This window comes from Cynocephalus volans, chromosome 12 (assembly GCF_027409185.1).
Source record: "Cynocephalus volans isolate mCynVol1 chromosome 12, mCynVol1.pri, whole genome shotgun sequence".
NCBI lineage: Eukaryota > Metazoa > Chordata > Mammalia > Dermoptera > Cynocephalidae > Cynocephalus > Cynocephalus volans.
In genome coordinates this window covers 31605270-31621593 of record NC_084471.1, presented here as the reverse complement: position 1 = coordinate 31621593, position 16324 = coordinate 31605270, and the positions used below count along the sequence as shown (strand labels likewise).

Genomic DNA, 16324 nt, shown 5'->3' with positions numbered 1-16324 from the left:
AACTACGTGGTGTGCCGTTTACACATGTGACCATTGTGCGTGTTTCTTAAAAACGCTGATCTACAATTACCTGAACATACTACGCTCATTCCTAGCTACTCATTTTTGTCATATGGAAAACTCCACATATTCATTTCTTCTACTTCCATTCTAACAATCCTTTAATCATTATTCCCCCTCTTTTATAATACTCATCCTGACCACCCCAGATAACAGTGATCTACCCCCTCCAAATTCCTTATAGGCTGCAAACTTATAAACATATGCTTGGCTGTCTTGTATTTTAGTGTTCCTTCTTTTCTGTATGTTCTGGGTAAGCAGGGACAAGTGACTGTTTTTCATCAGAGCTTTGCTCTTACTGATTTGCACATAGGAAGTGACTTTTTGATTGATGAATTTTAAAAACATAGTCTGCCTTGCTGTCCCATGGTGAAAAGTTCATGAGCATGGCTTTGAGATTTTTTCTGTCATGTTTTGTTAACACTGTCTCTCCACATCCTGATTTCATGGGGGTTCTTACTTCTACTGAGACGTGTTAGGATGTCACTGTTATGTAACTAATCACAATTCTTTTTCTGATTCACCATTTGCTAGAAACATTTTAGAAATGAATGCTACCATCAAATATGGCATTTCTATTATCTACACCTGAAAATTGCTCCCCCTTTCTTCTACACCATTGATGTATATGTTAAGCGCCTTTTCCCACATATGAAGGTACTTCAAAGAATTTGTAGAAAAATAGAATTGAAAGATAATATCAATCTTTCCGTGAACTTTTTGAAGAAGACTACCCTTTCATTCCCACATGGTGTCTGATCCAGTGGTAATAGTTTCTTTATATGGCAAATATTTCTCCTGGGGAAGCATCTACAATAAGCCTGTAGATGGAGAAACAAATTTTCCTTTATACATTTGTATTGTCAAAAACAAACAAATAGACTATTAATCATTAATTTGATTAAGCCTCTAAATCTAACTTCCACTTGACAGGAAATAATCGAAGGAACTTGCCAAAATTCACTAAAGTGATGGATTCAACAAAACCCCAATTTCTTTAAAAAATAAATTGTAAGTGAAAATGAAGAAATGGTTAAACTGTAGTTTAAAAGAGACTTAAGAGCTATTTTTAAAAGTTCAATGTATGTACTGCATTTGAATCCTGATTTGCATAATTAAACTGTGAAATAAACATATGTAATATTTATGAGATGACTGGGAATGTGTATACTCAGTGCTATTTGATATTAAGAAATTATTGTAGGGCCGACCGCGTGGCGCACTCGGGAGAGTGTGGCGCTGGGAGCGCAGCGGCGCTCCCACCGCGCAGGTTCAGGTCCTACACAGGGATGGCCGGTGCGCTCACTGGCTGAGCACGGTGCGGGCGACACCAAGTCAAGGGTTGCGATCCCTTTACCGGTCACAAAAAGGACAAAAAAAAAAAAAGAAAAGAAATTATTGTAAATTTCAGGTGTGATCTAGTCATTCTGATTATTTTATTTCAGTTTATTCTTTCAGAAAAACCTATTACTTAATAAAATAATATAATATATGGAATTTGCTTCAAAATGGTATGGTAGTGGGGAAGTGGGTGGGCATATACAGGAAAATAATGGCATTAGTTGACCATTGTTGAAGATGTGTGGATATACAAATGTATATTTAAAAATATTTTCATAATAACTCATTTTCATAAAACTGTTATTTGAATTTCAGTCTTGATTTCTATTCTTGATCCTTCAGTTGACTAGGCAAGTTGTTTAAGCTCTCTGTGCCTCAGCTTTCCTATATTTTTTACAGAATTTTTGTGAGAATTCAATCAGCTATTCTTCCATAGTGCACAGCAGGGTCTCAATTGCTGCTACCTATAATTATTATCAGAAAGGAAAAGAGAGGGTGATAATCCTGCTAATTATTAGCCTGTAAGTCTGTGACAAATGACATTTATTTTCCTGTACAATACAATTTTAGCAGATCTATAACATAGAAGTTTTTGTTTATACATCTTTAGAGTCAGAATGACCAGGGTTAAAATCAACTCACTCCCTAACTAGAGATGACTTGAACCTAAGTTAGACCTTTTAGTCTCTGTCTCTTCATCTGAAAATACTGACCCCAAAGTAAATTGAGGTAGAAATATGCTAGAGCTAAGGATAATATTTAATGATTAAAAATAGTTTATTTGAACTAAAACTTATCTTCATAGAGTATAACAACCGGTAGTATTCTATGGGAAACAATTATTATACCTTAAGATTCTTTTAACCTTTTAAATAAATAAACTTAAATTCTGTCTTTAATTATATATGATTATATGAATTTTACATAATTTTAACTAAATTATTCTTCTTGATACTGATCATTTATGTTAATTCATAAAATCATATAGAAATTAAGATATTAAGCATTTTAAACAATATATCAATTAGCCAGGTAAAATTTTCTTCAATAAAGCCATTCTATAATGGAAACAACATCACAGAGATATGAGTTAATACTTTTCTTACAATCTTAAGCAGAACTTTTAAATAACTATGAAGTTAACTTGCAAATTAATTTGAATATAATTGCCTTTACCTCTTAAGTAGTTTGTAATTGTTAAATAATGACCTTCATAGGAACATGTAATATCGGTGGACCTTCTCTATATAAGTTATAATTTATACTCATACTTTTCATTAGAAATGTATATAAATCTAAGTAAATGTGTAGACCATTGTATTTTCTAAAGATGTCATTGATTAAATTTCCTATCCTACGTGCTCTTCTATACTAGGACCTTGTCCCAACCGCATCAAGAGATGGAATCTAATTGCCCTCCGTTCCCTTCAGATCTGGGATGGCCTCGTGAAGCCTCTGTGAACTACTAGAGTGTAGTAAAAGTGACTCATCATAACATTTGAGGCTAGCATAGAAACAGTTATATAGCTGCTACACAGTTCTTCTGGTACGCTTGCCATGGGGCTGTGGAAGAAACACGTCCATTCTGAGACCACTGTGCTGGAAAGGCCACCTGAGGCACTCGAGATGGGAGAACAGGTGAGCTCCCAGCCGACAACAGCACCAACTGCCAGTCATAAGAGTGTCTGGGGTGTCTAGCCCAGGCCAGCTTTCCTGTGACTGCAGTCCCAGCTAACACTTGACTTCAAATGCATGAGAGACCACAAGTGAGAACAGTCCTTCTGAGCCCTTCCCAAATTTTCTGTACCTCAAGTCGTGAGCAAATAAAATTATTTTTTTAAGCTGTCATGTATTGGGCCAATATTTACTCAGCAATAGTAACAGGAACAAAGTAGTTCCCTAAATTTATTTTTTGATGAGTATCTTCTGATATAATTTTAAAATTTTCATTAAAACACAATATTTTCAAGGTAGCCTGAATTATTCATTTTCTTTCCTAAATTCTATAGAAGGAGCTATACCTTCTTTAAAATAGTTATTTGTTAAAGTAAATAAAACTCTACTGAAAATGTTACCAGAAAATCACTTCTGAATAAAGCCTAGTAAGAAATGTATTCCTTTTTTTTTTTTTTTTTTTTCCTTCTGGTTGTCCCAGTAATGAACAGCATTGTTCTGCTAGCAAATGTCAGCAATCTGGTAAACATCATATGGACAGAGGCCAGGTTGTCCTAAAACATCATGCTTTTTTCCTGCCATGTGGCAGAGATCTAAACTCCAAGATTTATACTTGTTGATTTTCAAAAATATTTCTTAATAATTCAGTCTTCAACTTAATAATTAGGACAATGGTGATACACTTCAGTTTTCTGGGAAATGACCAAAATAATATTTAGGAGCACAAGCTCCAACTAAATCCTTTCTGCTCAAGGCAGGCATGTCTCCCTCTTTTTCTCTTAAAAATAGTCATTTGGATATGATAGCAATTAGAGCAGGCTTCAGAAATAGATTCCCATCTTTAATTCCATTATCTTTCCAGACAAACTCAAGAAAGGTTTAAACTTTTTGGTTTTACAATCATCCCCACAGGGAAGAAGCAAATGTGCACCTCAGCTCCACAACTTCTAATTCCCAGTCAGCCATGTTCCCTCCTCCTTCCAGCTTGGGAGGGTCAAGATTATTGTAGAACATTCACCAGAGCACTTATCCAAGCATTAAGCCAAGCATTTGTTCGTTCATTCATTCATCATACATTTATTTGTGTTTAAGAGCCTACCATGTATAAGACACTGTTGTCAGAGAATGTACAAAGGTCTATTATCACCACACTTCACTTTTGGTGGAGAAAGCAGATATACAAAGAGGTAATTAACATATACTGAGTAATTATCTATAGATATATATAATTGATTATTATAGAATAATCAAGGCCAATGTTGATTACAGTGGAAGCATAGAAGTGGAGAAGCTGCAGAAATTGTCCCAAAGCACTTTGCAGACTAAGTCAAGGTAACTGAATCTCGAGTTTTCTAGTATAGTTGTTATAGGACTTTCTCTTTTTATTGAAACTGGATTGCAAACTGGTTTACTTTCTTTATTTTATTTTCAAGGAAATATATATTCTTCTTGAGACTCTTTTGAAGGAGGAAAGTTCAGAATAAAGGGTCTCATAGTTCTCCTATTTTACCCAGGAATAGATATTCCAGCTAAAGTACTCCCATTTTGTCCCCTGGAGCCAGGGATGTTCTTCCAAAAAAGAATGCATCACAGCTGTAGTCTAACACAATGCCTTGATCCCACACAGCTGCCTCTTTCTCCCTCTTGAGGCCAAGAAGGAAACCAGGAATATGTCATTTCTCAGTTAGGTCAAGGAGACAGAAGCTTCCTTTGGCCTTCTCTGACTTCTCTGTTCTTTCTCCCTATTTTTAACTCCTTGAGTTAAAAGCCTCAGTTATCTGGGCCACATTTGAACATTACTATTGCTTCATTTGAGGATCAGCCATACTTCACCCCTCCCCATGTTAATTTAAGCAACCCACTGGGTATGCTCTGTGCACAGCCTCCTTTCTGCACCATGTTTTCCAGACAACCTTTAGATGCATCTGAAACCCTGAATGAGGGACACCCCACATTCCTGTTACTGCAGGGCCAGACAAACTATGAAGGCAACTGAGCTTCTAGCATTCTGTCTGCCCCTGTACAAAAAAGCCCCTATTTATTATTCTGGGTTCATTTCATGAGGGAAATCTAATGGTTCATTTATCTCATGTAAAAGGTCTGCTTCTGGAAAACCAGTTTTCCTAAACAAGCAACAACTTGTGGTATGATATGTCCCAAGTGGTAATCACTGACAAAATTTTCACTAGTTCAAGTAAAATGTTTAGAAAGAAGAAGCTAATCTATGCAATTTAAAAGGTTGCACTTTTTTTTCTACAATTTTTAAAATTAAAATATCCTTTGCATTATGAGCTATGTTATGGGAACCAGTCATTTTTTGCAATGCTTTTACATGGAAAAAAAGTGTTGTATTTTCTGTCACCATTTGTAGAGGGCTAGATATGTGAGTTTGGAATCATTTGTGATTATAAAATACCCAAATTATTCATTATTCCCAGCTCAAATAAAACAACTTTGTTCAAAGAAATATTGGCTTGTAAAATACTGAATTGCTTAATAATTGTCCAATTTTTTCTTCCTGTCTATGTACATTTGGAGATGATGTGGTCCTCTTTAAAGAAGAGGAGAGAGAAGGTGCTATTTTGTACCCAGCTTGACAAATCATATATTTATTAAAAACTCTCAATTTCAAGTTAAAAGTAAAAGGACATCTCAGAAACAGCCTCATGTTGTTAGCCAACTTTGTCCAAAATGGTAAACTGAATATAACAGTTACTATAATAAGCATTTTTACATATATTTTCTATTTTTTTTCCAGTGAAGTAAGGTAAATTCCCATTGATCAAATGAGAAAACAATGCTTTGAAAGTTGCAAAGATAAAGCTAGTAAATGACAAAGTAAAATTTGAGTTCAGAGGTGTTTAACAGCATAACCCAAGTTCTTTCTACTATCAAATAAGTTTAAAAGGTATTTTAATTCTTTTGAAATTTGTTTATGAGAAATATATCAATAACTATTAATTTAATTGTGGAGAATAGTTAAAAGACAATGCTTCTGCTTATTTGACTTGTCAAGGCTGATATGCATTTGAGATGAAAATCAGTACTTTATGTTTTTATGCTACCTGGTGACAATTGATCTGAAGATTAATGGCTGAGCCGTAGAGTACAAAAGTAAAGGAAACTGTCCTCCTCCGAGATAGCGAACACATAAAACAGAGCATCTAACCAAGATCAATATTAGGACATTTTAAAAAGATTTAACAGGAGTGAATGCATTGTTTCTTTATTATTTTAAGGTAATTCATAGATTTCTGAATTTTGCTAATCTTACATTTATCTTTTATATTGTTACTTTCTATAAATGCTATAATTAAGAGTGAGTTACGTCTTGAAGGGGATAGGTAAAGAAAGGAGATGAGATATTGATTTCATAAAACTTTGGTTCAAATTACAAGCTAAATTGCAACAAGTTCAGGAAAAACAATTTGGCCTATATCTGTTGAGAATTCATGTTTACTCTCTCGGTCCCCCATGCTCTAGAAAAGCACTTTATAACACTACTCTGATCAGTTAGAATTAAAGATTAAAACAATCAACGCATCTTCCAGATCCCCTCAAATTTTCCCATGGAGTGATTACTCAATTTTAATTCCACAGCTCTTACTTCTTATCTTTGAAAGAAGTGTTTAAAAAATTGATGTTTATCTTTACCAGAAAATACGTCTTAGTAAAAAAAAAAAGTCAAACATTTTAACAAAAATGTTTGTTTACATTAACATTGTTTAGATAATAAGATGGCAAAGGACTGTTGTCCTTCAACACTGCTGCCCTTCTTTGCTCATTAAAAGCTCTGGCAGGGATAATTCTGAAGACAACATTAGCTATTGATACAGATAATCATGAACATTTCCCATCCCAAAGTGCATTGAACCTTTTTCTTTAGTATAATAATTCAAGCTTCATGCTAAGATCATTAGAGAACTTAAAACAAAGAATAAAATAAACTGCATTGCCTTTACTGTGAGGTTGCCCATTTCTCCTTCCTTGATTTCTGTAGACGTTTCTGTTATCTTTTACTCCAAACAATCATCATATAATCATATAATCAATAATCAATCAAACCTACTATGAACCAGGTACCTCACACGTATAATAGAATCTCTAAGTCTGGGATTTTTCCCCAGTTGAAGATGTGAAGTCTCTCCGCAGCTTGCCAAGATCATAAAGTGAGCAAGAGTTAGATAGTACAATAGTTAAAAATGTAAATAGAGTTATTTTATTTTATTTTATTGTGTTAAGTCAAGGGGATTTCTCTTCCTTTCAAGAAATGCATTTTCTGTCTTAGAAATATCCGATTAAAATTTTTACTACGTTTTAAAATATGCATCAGTGAATTAATAAAAATTAAAAGCACCTTGGCTGGGCCCATTGCTCATTATAATGAGCTTAATTCTCTCAGTTAAATATGGTTCCTAAAAACAAATCATTAGTACTATCTTAGCTATGTCCTTAGTATATGAGAGTCAGTAAACTTATGTGCGATAAAGGAATGATGTACATCTAGAGCTTTTTGAAAAAAGATAACATGCAGAAAACATTGGCATCTAAAAACAAAACAAAATAAACAAAATAAAGCAATAATAATGACAAAAAAAAAAAAACTGTATCATGAAGCTTCCAGGTCAGTGAACTCGATGTTTCCTAAGATGACATGTTGCTCTTCAGCTTTGAGCAGCAGGCTTCTGCCTTTCACAACACAGAAAATTGGAAAACTAGCCCAATGATTTCATCAGAGTCAAGCTTTATGAACTATTTGCCCTGAAAGCAAAGTAAAACTATATTTATGGAAAAATAAAACTTTAGTAAACTGACTGGTTAAAACTTCCTTCCTTAAAAATATCAACCCTTTACTTTTTGATAATAATGTAGTAAGAGTAACAATAAATCCTATTAACCTTGTTCTCAGAGGTAAAGTGAAATTTAACTTGCATTACATTTCCTGGGAACTTGGCCATTTTACAAACTTCAGAAAATGTTTACCACTCGTATATCTATCAAATTGTGATTTCCTTGTTCTACCCCATTATTTTCAACCCCATTATTTTCCTGCCTACGACAGGAAGGCAGGTCATCTCTAGGTGCTTATAAAACTTTCTGGAGAATTTTATAGTAATACAGTATCGCCTGGAACAAATATACAATTGAAAAAGGAATAGTCCCCAGCACTAGAACATGAGATCCACAAGAACAGGGACCATACTTGTCTCTCTCATCCTTTCCTCCCCAGGGCCTGGAAAAGAGCTGACGTATGGTGACCTCTCAGTACATTTGCTGAATGAATGAACAAATTAATGCAGTGGAATTATCCTGTAGTCTTTTGAAAGCATTTATATACACTTTTTAATTTGGATTTTAAATGGCTGTACAATATATGTCAACATTGAAGAAGCCATCTTAAGTGTTTGTTTTACAGTTGTTACTATTGAACATGTTTTAGGTCTTTCTGGGTTCCTGTATGTAGTTTATTCTAATTGTAGTGGTTAGTGGCAAATTTTTCTGCAAAAATTTACTACTATAAAACATGTTTTGAGTATACATAGGACTTCTAAAAGAATCGACTTACCATACCACAGAATTTCTTCGATAAGGAAATACACCATGGCAGAATCATCCTATGAGTATTTTTTTGTTATTGTTCTTTTCAGTAAGAAAATATATCAAAAGAAAAGAGGAATGTGAACTAACTGTCATGTAAACTAAGTTCATTTCCTTCTGGCCCATCCACTGGGGCTTCAAACTTTCTGGAGATTTATCTTCTAAGTGTACTGCTCTTGGAATTTCCAGGCCAAATTTTTCTTAAAAGATGATAAATCAAATTGGCTTTAGGGTGTTAGGCTAAAGATATATGCTCCAAGATTATATGGAATATTTACACCATCCCTTAGTTATAAATATTTCCTTTGAGACTTTCTGAAGAATATAAACATCTGGACTACAAAATGCCAAAAGTAAAGGCAACACTAAGATTCAGAGATTAATGGAGTATTTTGGTACTTGAAAGAGAAGGTTTTGTTGTAAAATTTTACTTGTTTTGCTTCTGATAACTATGCATACTTTACGAATTAGTAATGTTCAAACATTATCTGGACTACGTCAAGAGTAGAGAAGCTGTCCAGATTTTCTTAATATCTAATATTTCATGAGAGCAAATCATAGAATTAAACCATCACTCTGGAATTTTTGTATGTAAGACATTGTATTGTCCAAATATCTATTTTGCTGAAGGATGGAAGGGGGCGCAGGGCGTGATTCTAAGAAAGATTAAAAACAAAAAAAAAGGGATTTGTCCAAGATTGCAGAGTGATGGAACCCTGACTTAAGGAGAAAAGAAAGGATAAGTCTCCTAACCTCAAAGCTACTTCTTTCTGTCCTATTCTGTTTCCTTTACTCCTCATTAGGTGGCACTGTCTCTTGCATTTGGAATTGCAGAGATTAAAACTGAAAATGCTAAACTCTTAGAGAAGCCATTCTCATGAATAAGCAAGGTAGGTAAAGAGAGCCTGCACCCCACTCACCCAAATCAGAGCACTGGACAACTCGAAGATGGCATTGACAGCGGAAGGGACATACTGGTCCCAGGGGCTCTAATTCAGGCAAATCAGGAGCGCGCTCTTCCGGGCCTATTCCAGAAGCCTCATCTTCTAGCATAAAGTCAAATAAGCCTCTCTGTTGAAATGGTCCAGCCCAGGAAACTTGTGCAAGCAGGAGGAAGATGATGGTTGCCTTCATGATCTATCTCATGTATTTTCACAACCAGGGAATCTAGGAAACAAATGAAAGGTTTAGGAAGAGTAATGCTGCCCAGTACATGTGTTATGTCTTATATATTGCCCCACAGTGAAGTGTGCACAGCAAAACATGTAAGAAAATATTTATTATTAGGAAGCAGAGCATTAAAAATATATTTGAAAGGTGATAAAGTACATTATAGTTTCACTTGCACAGCTATTTACTTATGAAGAGAAATCTGAATATTATTTAAATCTGCTTGTTTTGAATTTTGAGTCTGAATTAAGATGATATACCATACATTCACATCATTTGAACAACTGTTATGACAACAAATCATGTTGGACTTTACAATGCTCACTTAACACAAGTCCTACCAAAGTCAAATAAAATTCTGTCTATGTGCATGAAAGATCTCTAACTCCTGCTTCAAAAATATCTCTGGAAGCCAATCGCAAGTATCCATCTGTATTTATCTGTAGACTGTATTTATCTTGGTCCAGGCCCTCCTCATCAATCCCTGGACTACTGCAAAGCTTCCAACTCATCTCTGCCTTGAATATTTACTCTACTCCAGGCCATCTTCCACTCTGCCGCCCAAGTCATCATCTAAAAATTAAATTTCATTTTATTTATTTGTACTGCAAACCATTTGTTGAGTTCCCATGGCTTGCCAATAATGTCCTCATCCACTGTGCTCTGTGTAAGACCACTCATAATTTGTTAACAACTGATATTCTAGCCACATTTCTTTCCGGTTTCTCTCCACTACCCGTCCCCAACTCAACCCTGACACTCTAAGCTACTTGCCACTTAAAATACCTACCTTGTAAGAGTGTTATGAAGGTTGACTGAGATAACGGGCTCCCCTTCTGTATTCCCTGGCTCATCCAAGCAGAATACTCTTTTCTCCCTCTTCTGTGCTCCAAAAGCACGTTGCTCTTACCTCTTTTAAGGAACTTATCACATTATATTGTAATTTGTTTTGCGTGCTTGGTCTGTCCCCCTGCTAGACGATGGACTCCTTCAGGGCGTGTCTTATTATTCTTTGTTCTGTACCCTGGCCTTGCACAATATTTTGCACACAAATGACTCAATTGACCATCAATTTATTAACAATGCAATTTATTCAATTTGTTCCATGCAACCAGTCAGTCTGATTTTTTTTTTTAACATACAGGATTATCTTATTTTTTTTTAATATTAACTTTCTGGTATAAGAAAGTTATTAAATTGAAAATCTCAACTTGGTATAAACAAGATTCACTTTTGAAAATAAATCTATTGGCTAATTTCACAAACTGATGATTTTTAATAAACCAATAAACACCTACGGAAAATCCTAACATATAAAGTATGATTTATATGTGTCTGGTTTTACCAATAGGGCTATTTTGTAAAACACAAAATACAGTTTTAACAAATCCATACAATATTTATCCATTCATTCAATATGCACTTATAGATATATACATGTATGTTATTAAATCTGTTAATGTGAACTAAACTAAATAAATCTGAATAATAAATCTTAATCTGAATAACAAAAAGTAGTTGATTGTATAGGGAACAAACATTTTGTTTTTGAGATGATATATTTTAAAATCCCATTATCGTCTCTACTTTGAATTATACATTTACAAGAATCCATATTAAAACTGCACATTTGTAACTAGAATTAAATAATTGTTTTGAGTCATTATCTAATTGTACCATCTGCAATAAAGAAAAGAAAAATATCTTTGTATGCTGTAACCAGAATGTACCTCCTGGAAGTTTTTGCCTAGAACCACTAGAGAGGAAACAAATGTTTTTCAATTTCTTACACTTTTGTTCTTAGTTTATATTTACTACTGAAGTATGTCAGAGGCAGCACACATACAATACAGCCTTGTGGCATTTCATTAAAAATGACATAAAGACTGTCGCTCACATTAGCAATTTAAGTTTGATATTAAGTTTTCTCTAGGAGCCCATCCCCACTCAGTTACAGTTTTCCTTTAAGAGGAGAGTATTGTTTTGGCAGTGTGTTCACTTGGATTGGATCTAAGGGAGTGGTTTTCTAACTGTTTCACATTAAAATGCAATGTTTACGGTTTACCACAAGTTTGCTTGCCTTGCATAGTTAATGTCTTACAATTTTAGAAGAAAAGTTAAGCAAAGTGATTACAGATTTAATAAATAGCAACGAGAGTTAATGCAGATGTCACTCTGGAATCTTTTCTCCAGAGCATAAAATGCCTGCTTGTTTCACTAACAACCCAAAAAAGAAAACGTTGCACATTAGCTCAGAGGAATAGTATCATCATTTATATTTGTTTACTCTTGGTAAAATGGGGCTAATTCTAGGCACAGTATTCTTTTTGATTGAGGCTGAATACAGACAGGCAGCTTATAGCTTCAATTACTTTTATCTCACTTTCATTTGCGTGCGTGTGTGTGTGTGTGTGTGTGTTTGTATGTGTGTGTGTGTTCATTTAACCCTGAATGTCTTAGAGAAGAAGAATAACGTGCCCAGAAACTTTATGCAAATTCCTCCCTGAAACAACTTCTTTTTAAATTAGTGTCATTGTACTTGAAAGCCCAGAATCTTAAAATAATTAATGTGGGCTGTTGATACTATGACTTCATTGATCATTTTCTCCCTTCCTTAATAAATCAGAAAATAAATAACAAACGTCAATTGCCCATGTACAAACCAAGGAGACAGTAATTGAGATGACGTATTTTAAAAATATCACTGAAATATCTTTTAAGTATTCTCAAAATGTATGACACTTTCCAAGATGTTAATTGTTATTATAATGTCACTACTACACTAAAGCTAGTTGACATAGTTTATAAAACATTTTATCAAAAATAATAATTTCTGGCTTCTAAAACCACTTTAGTCCATTAAATTAATTACATCATTCAGATCAACATTTGCATAATGTCATTTATATCTTTGGTGTGACTTTCAAAGTGAAGATTTAATCCTCAGGAGATGAGGGTAGCTATAAATGCAGGGCAAAGTTAAAATCCCCAGCAATAGGCAAATTAAAATCTTCAATAATAATAGAAATACCTCAAAACAAACAATAAAACTAGCATTTATTCATAAGCAAGGACTATGATAGCAGACACTTAGTTCTTTTTCTGGTAAAAACAGCAAGAGGAAGAAAAAGCCACAGGTATTTGCGTCATGGGTGCCCACTTGACCAGTGGTCATCGTGTTACCCTGTCCTAAAATTAGAAAGAAAATTAACCCACACCTTCATTTTAATGTAAATGTAGCTTATGATAAAATTTCATTTGCATTGAAAATACCGACAGGGACACTTCTTTATGTTTAAGGAATTATGCGGCTATGAGAATATCTTAGATCTTTAACAGCATAAATATTTTCAATGTTTATTTTCACCTCTCTGGTGATAATTTCTATTCATTTCTGGGGCTGTAGAAATATACATTAGATCTCTACAGCTTATACCCAGAGTTCACTTCTTTGAGATTTTAAAAGTTCGTAAAGTATACAAGAATTCAGGGAGGGAATAAATCCTTAGATACAAGCATATAATTCAACTACAAATAGTTTGCTAGTTTAGAATACTTCTCTGTTAACATTTCCTAAAAATCTAAACATTTCATTACTACAAATACAAAAACATTAATATAGACAGCCATGGTGTTAGGTTATAGTTTTTAAATAAGCATCTTTGCAAGAACAGAAGAGACATAATTAAAACAATGCATTCAACCATTTTACCAAATATTTAACTTCTGTTTTCAAGCAATACTTGTTTAAAATGCTGCATAAAGATTATTAGAAGTTTAGTACGATATTTTTCTTTTCTTTTCTTCACCAAATATTTCCTTTTGCTCTCAACTTGACCGAAGTTTTATTAGTCTGTAGCATAGTTCAGGACAATTATTGAAAACCGTACCTTTTAATCCAGGGATTTGCCACAGGAGCCCTCAAAGCTGGGATGTAATTACACTAAATATTCAGCCCAAGCAAAAGAGTTTGCAGGTGTGGAAAGGAGGAGGGGGTAGGCGCTGCTCTGTGACTGTCACTAGGTTGAAAACCTCCTGCTTCTACTCCATAGCACAGTTAAAAAATAAGGTTTCCCTCAATGAACACAATCCGGCTGACACCCACATTAGATCATATGGTAATGATATGTCTCTTGTATTGTAGCCAGAAACTTTATCGGCTTTTTCTCCCCTTTTGCTTTATTCCTTTTTCATCTGCTAAATATTCTAAGCTGCTCATATAGTAGAGAGGAGCAACTTGAATTGAAATTTGTCTTATTGTAGATTCATTCCCGTAAAATATTGTAACTGAAGGGTTTGTTTCCCCACCCCCAACCCTACTCCACTAACCACCCTTTCTAGCCTTGTTTATAGTAACATTTATTATACATTCAAAATGACAATTTTTCTTGATTTCAGTATGTGTAAGTCCAGAAAATGGAATGAAATTAATCTTGTAGTTGTTTTAAATGTGGTTTTCAAAAATAAATAAGTAGCCTTATGTGAAAACACTCATTTGGATTTTTACTTGCCTTGGAATGTTTGTGCAAATTCAGGTACTGTGCTGTGGAGTTTTTCTATATATTTTGACTGTGTTTCTAGAGTGTTCTGATATAAAGCTCTAGTTTTATGTGAAAAACATGTAATTTGTTACTTTTATTACTCATAGTTTAAAATCTTTCTTGTTGCCCAACAGTTTTTTTGTTGTTGTTGTTTGTTTTTGTTTTTAAATAAAACACATAAATACTAGAAGTTGGTCACAATATAATTTCGTCTATATATGAAAAATTAAATTTTCATAAACTATGCTTTTATGTAATCCAGAACTTAAAAAAGACAATAAATTCTATGGCTCTTTCCAAATTTTAGTAAATGGAAAAAGAAAGTGCAAATACAAGGAAAGATATTTATTTAGCCACTGGAAAGATTTTTTGAGGTTTTATAATTCCCTTGCTGGATGCTGTTAGTTGTTTCTGTGTGTCTCTGATTTCACTTGTATCTTTATGCTCTGGCCCCTAGGCTGTCACCAGGTGAAAACCTGAAACCAACATCTGTGAAACATGAGAGGAACCCCCTCCCATCTTCCAGCCTTCTTCCTTCCCTCCTCTAGCTATCTAAGTTTATGCTTCTACAGTAAATATTCTTTTGCCTTGATGAAACTTGAAGGAATTAAATTCTTGGTGGATGTCAAAGGAGGGGCAGGGGAGTTACCACATTATAGTCTGCCCTATTTCCCAAGTCCAGCCTCCTAGGTTTTTACAACTTTCTCCACTCCCCTTATTCTGATGGCTTGGAAAAAGGCAAGCACTATTTTCCCTAGATATTGGATCAAAGACCATGATTCCCTTACCTGGAGTTAATTAATTTTCTCCTCTGAAATATCCTTGCATGGCAGTTATCCCTTATCTGATGACATGCAATCACTTCCTCATATTATCATTATTTATGTACATATCTTACTGCAGGGAAGGAAGAACTATGTCATGTTCGTATTTGTAGAGTCCTGTACCCAGAATGGTCATGGTATATTTTAACTTATGAAGAAACAATTGATGAATTACTAGATAAAGACAGTCAAATTATTGGTTATGGACCATACTATGGTGATTGGTTTGCCCAACCCCTGGTTTATCTGGTTTATACCTTATTAAAACTCAACCCTACTAAAGTTTATATGACAAATAATGGCAATGCTTATTGAGAGAGAGAGAGAGAGAAAGAGAGAGAGAGAGAGAGAGAGAGAGAGGGAGGGAGGTCAGAAGGAAGGAAGGGAGAGGGAGACAAAGATAGAAACAGAGACAGAGAGAAGAGAAGTAGGGGGTATAAAAGAAAAAGTAGAAGAATGAACAAGAGGAGAAAAAAATACATATTACCTTGATATGTAGACAATTTTACTTTTATAAAATCAGAACCATTGTTGTTAAGATTTATATCTTAGTTCTTCCCTCTGATGTAAGCTCTATGAATGTAGGCAACTTAACTCAACCTCTCTGAATCTCAGTTTCTATATCTGTAAAATGGGTAGAAATTATTACTTCATTCAGAGCATTGGAGTAAAGATAAAATCAGGCAATATATACAAAGCTCTTAGCCGAAAGCATGACCTTTACAAGGTAAGCTCTCCCTGAATGTTGGTTATTATCATTTTCTGATGTATTTCATGGTAATCCTTTGAGTTAGGCAAGGGAAATAATATTTTGTACTTCCATTTTACAGATTAGAAAACTGAAGGCCTGCCCAATGACCTGTCCAACTTTACAGAGCTGGTAAGAAGCAAAGCAGAAACTAATACCCAGGTCTTCTCACATCTAATCCAATTTTCAGTGCTATACTATATTTTAAGAAAGAGCAACCTCTTAATGTACAGAAAATTAATTATCAAAATTCTTAGGTAACATGTTTCAGCAAACTGTTTTAAAAACAGTGACCAAGTTACAATGCTTTTTAACCTTTATATTTGTGCAGGAACAAACAAATTTTCCATTTAAAAAAAAATTTAGTA

At 34.2% G+C, this 16324-nt stretch overlaps 1 protein-coding gene across 2 annotated transcripts in view; it reads right to left on the bottom strand.

Annotated features, from left to right (window-relative positions):
* The window catches only part of DCN (decorin), a 38306-nt gene extending 24368 nt beyond the window's left edge, over positions 1 to 13938 (bottom strand). Inside the window, exons 1-2 of one of the 2 annotated variants that reach the window (XM_063075008.1) lie at positions 13734 to 13938; positions 9594 to 9840 (exon numbers count right to left, since the gene is read on the bottom strand). In XM_063075008.1, coding sequence (XP_062931078.1) covers positions 9594 to 9807 — 214 coding nt within the window. In that variant the 5' untranslated portion in view covers positions 9808 to 9840; positions 13734 to 13938. Of the gene's footprint in view, positions 1 to 9593; positions 9841 to 10633; positions 10839 to 13733 lie in introns of those variants that run through there. The other variant, XM_063075007.1, reaches the window with a different exon arrangement.
* Between the last annotated feature and the right edge of the window lie 2386 nt (positions 13939 to 16324).